General features: G+C 33.8%; 2 protein-coding genes across 4 annotated transcripts; both read right to left on the reverse strand.

Annotated features, from left to right (window-relative positions):
* Positions 1 to 253: 253 nt before the first annotated feature.
* On the reverse strand, positions 254 to 10,166 carry LOC148621904 (hillarin-like). 3 transcript variants are annotated; one of them, XM_088576744.1, is made up of 9 exons: positions 9,925 to 10,166; positions 5,621 to 5,740; positions 5,058 to 5,305; positions 4,568 to 4,731; positions 3,002 to 3,939; positions 2,501 to 2,666; positions 2,080 to 2,354; positions 1,105 to 1,290; positions 254 to 793 (listed from the first exon to the last, which is right to left on the reverse strand). In XM_088576744.1, the coding sequence occupies exons 1-9, from the start codon at positions 9,997 to 9,999 to the stop codon at positions 716 to 718; spliced, it is 2,250 nt and encodes a 749-aa protein (XP_088432870.1). In that variant the 5' UTR covers positions 10,000 to 10,166; the 3' UTR covers positions 254 to 715. The 3 variants fall into 3 exon arrangements, with proteins under 3 accessions (XP_088432870.1, XP_088432871.1, XP_088432872.1); XM_088576745.1 differs by lacking the exon at positions 9,925 to 10,166 and adding an exon at positions 6,099 to 6,213; XM_088576746.1 differs by lacking the exon at positions 5,058 to 5,305 and having other exon boundaries at positions 9,925 to 9,954.
* Positions 6,051 to 8,618, reverse strand: LOC148621905 (uncharacterized). Its single transcript, XM_088576747.1, has 3 exons — positions 8,388 to 8,618; positions 7,589 to 7,669; positions 6,051 to 6,812 (listed from the first exon to the last, which is right to left on the reverse strand). Exons 1-3 carry the CDS (start codon positions 8,545 to 8,547, stop codon positions 6,262 to 6,264), a joined length of 792 nt encoding a protein of 263 aa, XP_088432873.1. The 5' UTR covers positions 8,548 to 8,618; the 3' UTR covers positions 6,051 to 6,261.
* Positions 10,167 to 11,471: the final 1,305 nt, after the last annotated feature.

Raw genomic sequence — 11,471 nt, forward strand, 5'->3', positions numbered from 1 at the left:
TTAGGCATTTTTACAAAATTTATAACAAAAATAGTGTAAAATACAGCATAAATGATATCGTTCAATTAAATTTACATTGCAAATCTTTAGATACCTGAAATTATGAGAAAATTGATAGAAATCTTATCAAATGTGTCCACTAACATGTTAAAATGCATAGGGTGAAGTTTTGTCCTTTTTTTATTTTCAGAAGTACTGTTTAACATAATCAATGAAGCACTACCCCATATTCTTTGTATATTTGACAGATAACTTGCAGCTTTGCATTTATTGCTAAAAAAGTAACAATAATGAACAGAAACACACCTAATTAGTAGTTCACGATTCCTCCCACTCTTCGTTCACCATTAGTTGCATTCTACCATATAATGTCCTAACTGTTATCCAATTGTTTTATATTGGAAAGATTTGATACTCCAAATTCTAATAAACTGCAATCCATATTATTAAATGCATCATGATTGTAGACTGAATATGCATTAAAATTTTCGAAATGATGCTTACATTCAAATGATTGTGACAGGGGTGACTAAAACACTTAAGCCGGTAATTTGCTGATAGACTATATCCAAGACAGTTCATCGAATGATTGTCTACCTAAATATCATTTGTTGTCTTGTAAGTCGCACTTAAATGGGTAAGTGTCTGTTTATCTCCCGTAATGGCATAAGCAATTCTAGTCGCACAGAGCACCAGTTTAATACATTTCTACATCTCAAAATCGACGATGACTTTCATAGCTTCTCTGGGTCGACATAACAGATTTGTGGTCCACCTGGAGAATGTCGATGAGCTGAAACAAAGCGATTAATTTCATTTGACTTGTGGCTTCGGTATTAGTGCAATGGAGTTGTCTTTATACTTCGGTAAATATAGTGTTTCTTTTGTTTTGTTTTTTTTTTAAATTTTGGTCATGACGTCAAACCATACTTAAAGAACCAGGTTCCGGTACATAGCAAAAAAATGTATGTTTGTTTCCAACTTATGAATCTGATAACTCTTAAGTCGAAGAAAGGTAATTTTAGCATTATCAAAAATAAACATGAAATAAATTCTGATTTAGTGCAGAATTAGATATAATTGAGTGAACATGTCAGGAGTTACCCAATTAAATAATGATGTGGCTCCAATGCTTATCTTTCTTATTGTATCTTCATCATAATCCACAACAAGTTTCTGGGCGATTCCAATCTCCCTGGTTGGAACATCGTCTACCCGAAACCTCCGGAATCTATCCATTATGTTCTTTTTTCCTGTCTTCTTCATTAACCCTTTCATATAATCCCAGTTCTACAGAAAAAAAAAACACCGTTGATGATTGCTGTACCTTCTTGAAAGACAGTCGGTATTTAGTGATAAGTATGTTGTTATTCATAAATACATATATACAGTAACAAGAGGTATGATTATTTTAAGAATGAATGTTTTATTTTTTCGGTTTATGAAGAAATAATCTCAGTCACGTGGTCACACTCAATAACTTGCATAGCAGCATATTTTTAAGCGTACACCGCGAGCATTGAGGTTATTTCATATAAACCGTGAAATATTTTAATTTTAGTATCAAAATTTAACAAGGAAATCATTAAAACATGTTGATGAAGTCAGTCACAAAATTTTGTCTATGAAATTATGGACATTTTTTTATGCAATCAGAAACTGGCTAGATACTTCTGAAATTAAATTATTTTCTTATACCCTATATACATACATGTACGTATTTTCATTTTCATTTTCATTGAGTGAAATACATAAATAGATCTTACCAGGGGCGGAAACAGGATTTCAGGTAAGTGGGTATTAATAAAAGGTGGTCGAGTGAAGCGAATAAACAAAATAAGGCGATGACTTATTGAATAATCCAGATTTCATGCAAAACAAAAATGTTCATAGTTGTGTACGCTTGCCCCCCTTTTGAATCCGCACCTGTTTACATTACATTCTCAGTATATTTTGTTTAACCAAAAAATCATGAGAATCCAAGTCTTAACACACTCACGTAAACAATGAGTGGGTTTGTTATTATGTATTGATCCTAAGATGTATGAACACTTACTTGCTAAGTTGCCAAAATCTTACCCTTATATCATTTTCATTTTCGCCAAGCAAAATGAAAGTCGCATAACACATATCAAAAACAATCTGGTGAGGAATTTTGTACGAGACCAGTTCAGACACGATCTTTTTATTTAGGTTTGGAATCGGATGAAGTCCTAGTTTCTGTATTTCCTCAAGCGTCTCTTCTGCTTGTTTGATTAACTTTTCCAGTTTCTGGCTGTATCCACCATCCCTGGCATTCTTGATAGCCTTGACAAGTAATGATCGGTTCCTGGCGTTTATTCCATCCAATAAAGCTGAATAAAGTACCATAAAAAGGAATCTTATATTTAAAAAAAAATATGGTGACAAAATCATACTACAAAAAGCTCTGTCGTGATACATTTCCTTTAAAATGTTTCAGTACTTTGGTTTTTAATTTTTTTTAGCATAAATTGGTTACCTCGTTTGACCTCAAGGTGTTCCAGCTTGACGCTTGCCTTCGTATACTCCCCTTTGTCATCCAGACCAGCCTGCTTGAACTTCTGTATGGTATTTTTTATCTTGTCAATATCTCTTTGGCTTGTAACATCTTTAACACAATTTCTGAGATTCCTTTCAGCTGCGTCCTAGATACATGAAACAAAAGCAAGCGTGTTTTGGCTTAACATTACCAGTTGATGCTATATACTCCATAAAGTCCTTCAGGTTCAATATTTTGGATTTCTTTTCGTTTGACTTTTGGTTTTCTTGTGCACATCCCGTTTATATTACCTTTTGAATTTGTTTAGTCTTTCGATTGTCTATGTTTCTGTTTGTTTACTATGGTTAATAATTTATTCGAATGTAAAGCTATTATACTAAATTCCAGTGCAATTCTTGATTTTAAAATTGGTTTGTGTTCAAGTTCATTAATAATTCAAAATATTTAGGAGATGTTGCATTAAATTGATGATAAACTCACCTCGTATCCTTTCCTGGTTTTGTGAATAGGGTCATCTGTGGTAATAAGGTAATTAATGCAGTTTCTATACTTTTTCCTCGACCCTTTGTCTCGGATAAAGATCCTGACCACATAGTCGCCAGATTGTGGAATTTTCACAAATATATCAAAGCGAGACGGTGATTTCTTCCAGGTTATTCTATGTTCTAGTTCTCTCTGTTTAAGAGTATTATGCTTTAGCTTAATTTCAATTTGAACCGGACGGGTTATGTCGAAAGACAACACTGTGTCATGAAAAACCTTCATATAGAGAACCCCATTCCGTTCTGTTGGATTTGCCAATCCAGAATCCTCAAAGGCATAAGTTACTCCAAACCCTATCCATGGTGCCACGGGTAATGGTTGGACATTAAGTCTTGGCTTATCACATTTCAGCTGAAAATCTGCCAGCCATGGGACAACAGTATGCCTGAGACCACCTCCGAAAACAGATAATTTATAGGTACCTTCGTGTGGAAAGCGAATAAGGAATGTGTACGTTGTGGAATCCTTGCTCATAATGACAAACCTATCCAGCTTGTATCTGTCACCTTCTATGTTCGTACTATTTTTCTTGCTATATAGTAATTCGGAGTTCATTTGTACTTTTTGATTCTGTGGTACTCGGAAAACGATCTCTACTTGTCCGTTCATGGACTTCATGATACAAGAATGTTGTGAGAGCAGACGGAAACCCATTCTAAAATATGCTTCTTGGACAAATGGTAGATGGATATATCGTTGTATTGGGTACTGATTTGCTAGAAGCTGCCAACCTGGGTCATCAGGGAAACAGAAGTGAATGAAATCCAGTGGATCTGTCAAGAAAAAGAAGTCGTTGATCTTCTGAACTGTCCATCCTTCGACTGTTTCTTCTGGTTGTTCAGAGAACGCTGTCCATGATGTATAATCGGCTTTACCTGTTTATTTTAAGTAGTTAAAATGTACTTAAAGTTAAAAAAGAATCATTCAGTTGCTTTATCCATACCAATCTATCAAAAACTGATTTCTTTTTAAAATTATTGTTAGTAAGCTATTATATTGCTTAATTTGTGGCAGATGAATTCGAGCAAAATTAATGGTTCCAATGTAATGTAATGCAATACAACATACAAATCAAATCTATTACAAATTGATCAGAATTAGTTCAATAGTCAAATAATGAATTCCTGGCGATAATTGAACATAAGGTGATATGACAAGAAAAAACGAATAGCACGTATTAAACTTTGCGTTATTAAGTATATTAAGTGATTGCTAAGAATAATCACGATCAGTTTTCAATAAAAACTGATTACATTCGTTCAATTAAAAGATTATATAATTCACTTTTAAAATGTGACCGTTGTGTGATTGATAATACAATTGATCAATCTCTTGTAACATGTATAACATCATTGTCGCATGTTTTCAGATATCTTCTGAAATACGTTGATTATTTTGAAAATAAAAACCATTATATTCATTCTCCTCTTACATAATTTTTTTTGTAACTGATCGATCATTTTACAGAACTTAAAAAAATTTAAAAAAAAGCATCTTACTCACCAATGACAGATTTACAGGCCCAAAGTGGATGGATTAATCTCCAACTGTCCTTGATATATACAGCATTCCATTTAGTTCTAAGATTGGATAATTCTCTATCCCCCACATTGTAGCCCATGCTTTTTGATATACCTTTAATCACAACACATTTTATCCCTGCCTTCCTAGAAATATGATACGGAACCATATAAAACTCTTTCTATATGCTGTTTCAAAGTCGGTCTTTGTCTGTGATATTTGAGTCCGAATTATTACGCTAGTCGTGGTTTCCCATGAATTCATTTAAGAATGAAATGAGTAAAAATTTGTTATTCTTTATTTTTGTATTTGAATTTTTTTTATTCTTAAGATAGTTATAGTGAAGTAGCATACAGTTCAAACAATAAATATCCCACAATAGTAAGACAAATATTCAATGTATGATTGGGGAAGCGTATGTATATATAACAAGAAAAACAACTTTAAGTGCAAAAAACGAAGTTGATTTTACCTGCAAAGAAGGGCAAAGAAAGTTGCATACGAAGCCCTTTTATGTTTAATTAGTTTAAAATATCCCATTGGTGTAGCAGCAACATCCTGTGTGGACATCTTTTCTGTGTAACCTTTGTATGACATACTGTCTATCTGCTGAGTACACATCCAAACAAAGATGGCTCGAAGTTTCTGCATTTCATGTCTGAATGGTTGTACTAGGTATGCTATAAGGTCATCATAAGACCTCTGTAGTCGCGGCGGTGCCTACAATTATTTTTGTCCCTCTTCTTTACAGCAATCTACATCATCACATTTATTTGTTATGTGTTTTGATAGGTTTGCTTTATCTTGTTATATCTAAGTTATATTAAATGAACCAATGATTAAGGAAATGAAATCTTGTTAAAGTATCAATCCTACAACAAAGCAGATGAAATTTCGTTATATATTTATTACGTTTTCTTCGTATTTTTGTATAGTTTCTTAATATGAAACAGTTGTTCGGTCGAGAATACTGAAAACGAAGTACGTCGCCTTCAAGTTGCTACTACTTTGATTTTTCTTGTATGTTACCGTTACCTTGACAACATGGTTTACAACTTCTTTGTATTTCCATGGCTGATATATTTCATTCCTCTTTATGAGGTTTGGATGTGGTGACGGGTATATTTCATCCCGGGGAATGTCAGGAACGTTGACCTACAATTTATTGAGAACCGTGGTACTATACTGTCTAAACAATATATATGATGATATCAAATTAGGGAATTTGATTATCGAAAATACGGAATAAACAATGTGGATCTGCGAGCTTTTGAGTACGCCTTGATTTCTTGAAATAACCCCAAATTATAACATTACCACATAAACATACATATGAGTCAATTTGTATATCGTTGACACCCGCTTTTATTCTGTTTCCTTTTTTCCAATAGTTAATGGAGGCATATTTTGAAGAAGATACTAAGCTTATTATAATTACATATAGATAAAATACAGTAAGCTTAAGTCAATCGTTCAAGATATTTTATTTAACAAATGTTTTAAAATAACTTACAAATTAAATAGAATAAGCACCTATCACAAAACAATTAGTGATTCCTGTATTAGCTAACTATTAATGTCATAACTCTAATAAGCTTCACTTATTATATCACAAAAACAGCAAGTTCTTCATAAATTTAGCATTAATGCTATGAATTTAGCAAAACCATTAGTTTCTATCCAAAAAGGATTCCACCCCTTGCACCAGGCGCTCCCTGTTCTCCGCTGTCTCCTTGTTCCCCTTTCTGTCCTCTTGGTCCCATCATACCCGGCAGACCAGGTTCACCTTTATTTCCTATCATCCCCCAAAATCCGGGAAGTCCTATTTCCCCTTTATCTCCTTGTTTTCCGTTTGGACCAGGCATGCCCTTTTCTCCCTTACGCCCAACCTCGCCTTGAGGTCCGAAAGGACCAACATTTCCTCTGAGGCCTTGTTCTCCCTTTTGACCTTTGACTCCTGTTTTTCCTGATTTTCCTTTCTGTCCAGAATAACCTGTATAGCCTTGGAATCCTTTGGGTCCAGTTTGACCTTCGCGACCATCTCGTCCTACATAGCCTCGGTATCCAGGTGGACCTTTTAGACCTTTTGGACCATCCTCTCCCTTTGGACCTTTCATGCCTATTTCTCCACGAACTCCTTGCTTGCCTTTTTCACCCTGAGTCCCATTGAACCCACGGGGACCAGGTTCACCTGGTTCTCCTGTTTTACCCCGAACTCCGACACGCCCTGAAACATTGAGTATTTACAAATTTACATATTTTTTTTTTTTCAAAAATTGTCTTTTGTTATTTAAAAAAGTGATGAATCACATACAATTGTTTTATCTTAATTTTCAACTTCATAGTACATGATAGCATTCTCATATGAAATCATGAAAAACTTGTTCAGAACAATTATGGTTTTAAAATTAATTTAATCACGTAATATACTTAGCCTTAGCTCTACAGCCTAGAAATACGTTAACTTAAGGTAGATCATACCTATTTACACCGAGCATTCTTTTCTGTCATCTTACAAAATTAAACAGACATTTATATTTTTAATGAACTGATAATGTTTATAGTGATGTAAAAACACTATGTTTTACTTAATTTAAAATATTTTTTCACCTGAAAAATTATATGGTAAAATTATAAACATTAACTGTATAAAATCTCTTTTAAGCGGAGATAATTGGCGTTATTGGCGGGAAAATGTCCCATAGAAATGTAATGAGAATTTTAGTTTTTTTAATATTACAAGAATGAGAGTTCGGTGATCCCCAATTTTCTTTTTAAAATACGAAAGAATGTCATTTAATGTAAATTTAGAATTATCTCGAACTTGAAGTCCGTGACTTATGATTTTTATATTAAAATCCTGAAGTTTGTTCATACAAGGTCATCTTCCAGAAAAAAAAAAGGAAATTTTATTTATTAGAAATATAAGGTATGATCTACCTTAAAACAATGCAAAAAGCTAAAACCAAGTTTGCGGTCATAAGATGAAAGGTTATCACCTACCAGGTAAGCCGGGAGGACCTCTCATTCCCTGATAACCGGCACTACCCAATAAAATTGCTTCTCTTTTGGACCTACTGTGCTCTGGAAAAAAAAAAACAAATAGTCGTTAAGTCTCAAGTTCCTTATTCATATGTATTGAATACTTGAAATTATCTAATTATCAAGTGTTATCAAATTACAGTTGCAGGGTGTGTGTTACAAGGCGTCTTTAATTGACCATATCGAACATCTTAACTTCTTCCTTTGTAGTGTAAATGTTACACCAATGACTATAGAATTTGATCAGTAAATCATGAGAGAGTAAACAAGACAATTATTCAACCTGAATTAGTATTTGAGACGTGAAGATTTTGATTTTCAAGAAAAAAAAATAGTAACTGAAGTGCAAGCAAACTAGATGGTTTCTGTTTTGGTTGAATTTAACTGCATCTTGACTTTCTGCTTACTTTCAATAATGCCTTTCATTTTTATTTTACTTTCTGTTGTTTCTAAACTGTAATGAGATCGCCATATTCACTAATGTTTCCTTCGTTTCAGACCGGCAAAGTACAGTGAGTGCCAAAGAGATAGAAGAAACATCCGAACGCAAGTACTGGCTAGCATTATTAATATGCAGTCACCTGGCATATGTACCCTGAAAATGGGTGGCTTCCTACTGATAGTGGTCCAAGAGATATTCTTTGTCATTGTAGTAAGGAGAAGAATAAATTAGTGAAATTCAACAATTTTGTTGGGAGAATAACTCATAAAAATACATCTGCAACAAAAATGTTACTATAAAATAAAATTGTTTGTATACCTGATTCGTCCTCTTTCATTTTTGCATCTTCTAAATTCCAACTTAAATCCATTAATTCTCGCTTCAGACTTGCAAGTTCTTTCTCTATGTCATCTGTTTGACATTCTTGACCGAAACACTGGACCCAAAACACAGAAAATGCCAAGAAAAACAGCTTCATTGTTGGGCGAAAAAGTTCTCTGCTCTAGCCTTTTATGCTACGTCATCTCCCTGTTTAATTCAATATCCTCTCAGCGCGTACGTGGAAGTCGGTCGTGCATGTTACATGGTACTTTAACATACAAGACGCGAAAAACTGTTGAAACTTGTCATGTATTGTATCCATTCAAAAACCACTTTAACAGTTTGTTTGTGTGTAATATTACAGTAAGTACTATATATCCATTGAAATAGTCATCATCTGAGAATTCATTATATAAAAGATGTAACCATAATATTTTTCTTCTCAGGTATTTGGTGGCCGAATACTGTCACGAATCTTCTCTTCTTTTTTTCATTTGCTTATTTTTATTTTAGTTTTGTTTAATGGTTTTTGGTTTTGGTGATTGTCGTTCTGTTGAAGAGGTATTGTCCTCTGATGTATATGTTGTGTACAAGTTGCAACATATACAAAATTAGTGTACATGTTGCAACTTGTATCACACTAAATACAAGTTGCAACCTGAACAAATATTTCTGTACATATTACAACTTCCCAACCTTTATCAAGAAAATTGTTGCGACTTGTACAAACCCTTTTAATTTACAAGTTTTACCTCCAAAATTAATTCTAAACATTAACACTAATAATTTTGAAAGATGTGTAGGAATATCTTAACGAATGATTAATAAATCAAATCCTAAAAAAAATGTTCAGACTGAAGTACGCTGATCAAGCTAGCTGAAACCGATACGAAACCGACTCTAAAACCGAATCTGAATTTGAAACTGGGATAGACATAGATACCGGTGTGCATGCTTCAGAAACAAACACTGGTCACAACGAAAGGGAGGCTCAAATGAAAATGAAGCCAGGATGTTTGATAAGACAACATTTTTAAGAGGTAGTGGCTGATATTCATGAACACAACAATAACGAAAACAATGAAGTTTTTCATCTTCATTACACATTATAGTGGTCAAAGACGAGCTCTCTGGGACAGTGTACCTGATGTCACAAACAAATTAATATCAAGTATAAGTAACCCAAACTGTTCAGGGAAATATTGGGGTGTTGTAATGAATGTGAATGAACATGGAAGTTACAAAGTAGGAACTAGTGAAGAACCGATTAAGGGGTACATGAGTAGGTCACCCAACGGATACAGAAGGTTTAAAATTGCATGCAGATGATGTTCCTAATTTTGAGTGTAGTTTGTGAGAGAAAGATGTCAGTAAGTGGCAGATAAGGATTTTTAATCTAGTGTGATTGTAAGATGGGCGGGAGACGGGGATGTGTAAATGCCGGAAATTTCACCAAGGTTTCATGCAAAAAAATCCCATGAGCGTACGGCAGGTCAGAGCATTGAAACATCCATTTTCGGCAACATGTACTCACCTCTTCCTCCTCTGGTTCCCGTAAATTAGTCCCGCGCTTCTTGTTCTTTCCTTCAACCGATGCCCCCGTTCCCATGTGAGCAGTGAATATTCTGTGTAGAAAGTGAACGGTCAAATAAAATTAATTCTGTGTTTCTGAATCGAACTACGATTTCAGAATTGAGAATATTTAAGCATCCAGATATAATAGAAAAAAATATTTACTCAACATATAGTGTTATTATTTAGAATACAAACAGAACCTATAAACAGATTCCTACTTTTGAAACGGATCATTAGACTGTTTAAGAATTGCTCTAGTCTGAACATTTCTTTTGTTTTAAGACAATAGCAAATTTGTGAACTGTAAATTTAAATTATATTGCTTGCTATTAAATGTTGAAAGTGTCTCGTGGTTTGATTATGACTTTTCCGTGGTACTTAAAGAAAAGCTACGACGAACAATGATTTAATCAACATAATTCTAAAAGGGGTATGAATGAACTGAAGACTGTTGTTTTTATGTGATGCTTTAACTCTCAAATATCCACCGTCTATTTATTTTATCACCCTTCAATTACAATGCTGAATCGTTTATTAAGAATCATTGTAGAACAAGGATTAGCCAAACCGTTTCCAAGATACTGACAAAATCAAATAAGAAAGGAATATTGCCAATCAAAAGAAAAGATTGATTGATAGGAATCGTCCATGTCTTTTAAGTATCTGTGCTTGAAGATTCATTTTTGTTCAGTTTTATTTGTCTTATGTGTTTCATTTCTAGTTTATTGCCTAGTTTTAATTCTATTCAAACCCATGTGCTAATTTTACCTTACCTAACAATTAGCAGATACTCAATTATTTATCTAATATTTCAATTGTTTAGACATTGTATATATCTTTTATGTCCATGTGCTGTCTTCTTTAAAGCCGTCCCTGTGACTTTTTTTTCTGCACGAAAGTACTTTATTTATGTGTGTGTGTGTGCTCTGTATGTTTGTGTTATGCATGCTGTCTTCCGCTTTTATGCTTTAAGTTGTGTGTTTTTGTTTTTGTTTTTATTATTTTTTTGATAAAAATATCTATATAGTCGGTTTATGAGCACAAAAAGCTTATAAACATCTCGGACTAGCAAACTTAAAATCATTGCCAAGAAGCAAGAATGCGTGCAAAAAAGGGAGACAAGCTTATTTTTCTCTTTCAAACATTCACAATGGTGACATTAATCCTTTATCTATAATAAGGTTATACAGATCAGTAGTGCTACCGTCGTGTTTATATGGTAGCGAAATGTGGTGGAATTTAAAAAAGCAGGACCTAAATACTTTGAACTGTTTTCAACACCTTATCGTAAAACATGCACAGAAACTTCCAAAAATGACAAGATCTGATATATGTGAAACCATGGTAGGCCTCCGTCCAATCGAATGCGAGATTGAAAAAAGAAAGCTGTTGTTCCTTGGAAAATTGTGTAATATGGATATAGAAACTTTACCGAAAAAAACCTTTCTTTGTCGTCTTTTCGCCTGCACAGAAAATTTTTTGAATCGCTTTGGCTTCATCCCAGAC

Source organism: Perna viridis, chromosome 3 (genome assembly GCF_037379345.1).
Source record: "Perna viridis isolate PV_CMFRI_1.1 ecotype Kerala chromosome 3, ASM3737934v1, whole genome shotgun sequence".
Classification (NCBI taxonomy): Eukaryota; Metazoa; Mollusca; class Bivalvia; order Mytilida; family Mytilidae; genus Perna; species Perna viridis.

What these genes read in the sequence shown, in the direction of transcription:
- LOC148621905 (XM_088576747.1), bottom strand. Translation starts at nt 8,547, where the DNA reads ATGAAGCTGTTTTTCTTGGCATTTTCTGTGTTTTGGGTCCAGTGTTTC. An exon ending in AATGAAAGAGGACGAATCAG is followed by an intron (nt 7,670 to 8,387) that starts GTATACAAACAA and finishes TTTTTTTTCCAG; the next exon opens with AGCACAGTAGGTCCAAAAGA. An exon ending in AGGTCCTCCCGGCTTACCTG is followed by an intron (nt 6,813 to 7,588) that starts GTAGGTGATAAC and finishes TCAATGTTTCAG; the next exon opens with GGCGTGTCGGAGTTCGGGGT.
- LOC148621904 (XM_088576744.1), bottom strand. Translation starts at nt 9,999, where the DNA reads ATGGGAACGGGGGCATCGGTTGAAGGAAAGAACAAGAAGCGCGGGACT. An exon ending in TTGTAAACCATGTTGTCAAG is followed by an intron (nt 5,306 to 5,620) that starts GTAACGGTAACA and finishes AAATAATTGTAG; the next exon opens with GCACCGCCGCGACTACAGAG. An exon ending in GGCCTGTAAATCTGTCATTG is followed by an intron (nt 3,940 to 4,567) that starts GTGAGTAAGATG and finishes TAAAATAAACAG; the next exon opens with GTAAAGCCGATTATACATCA.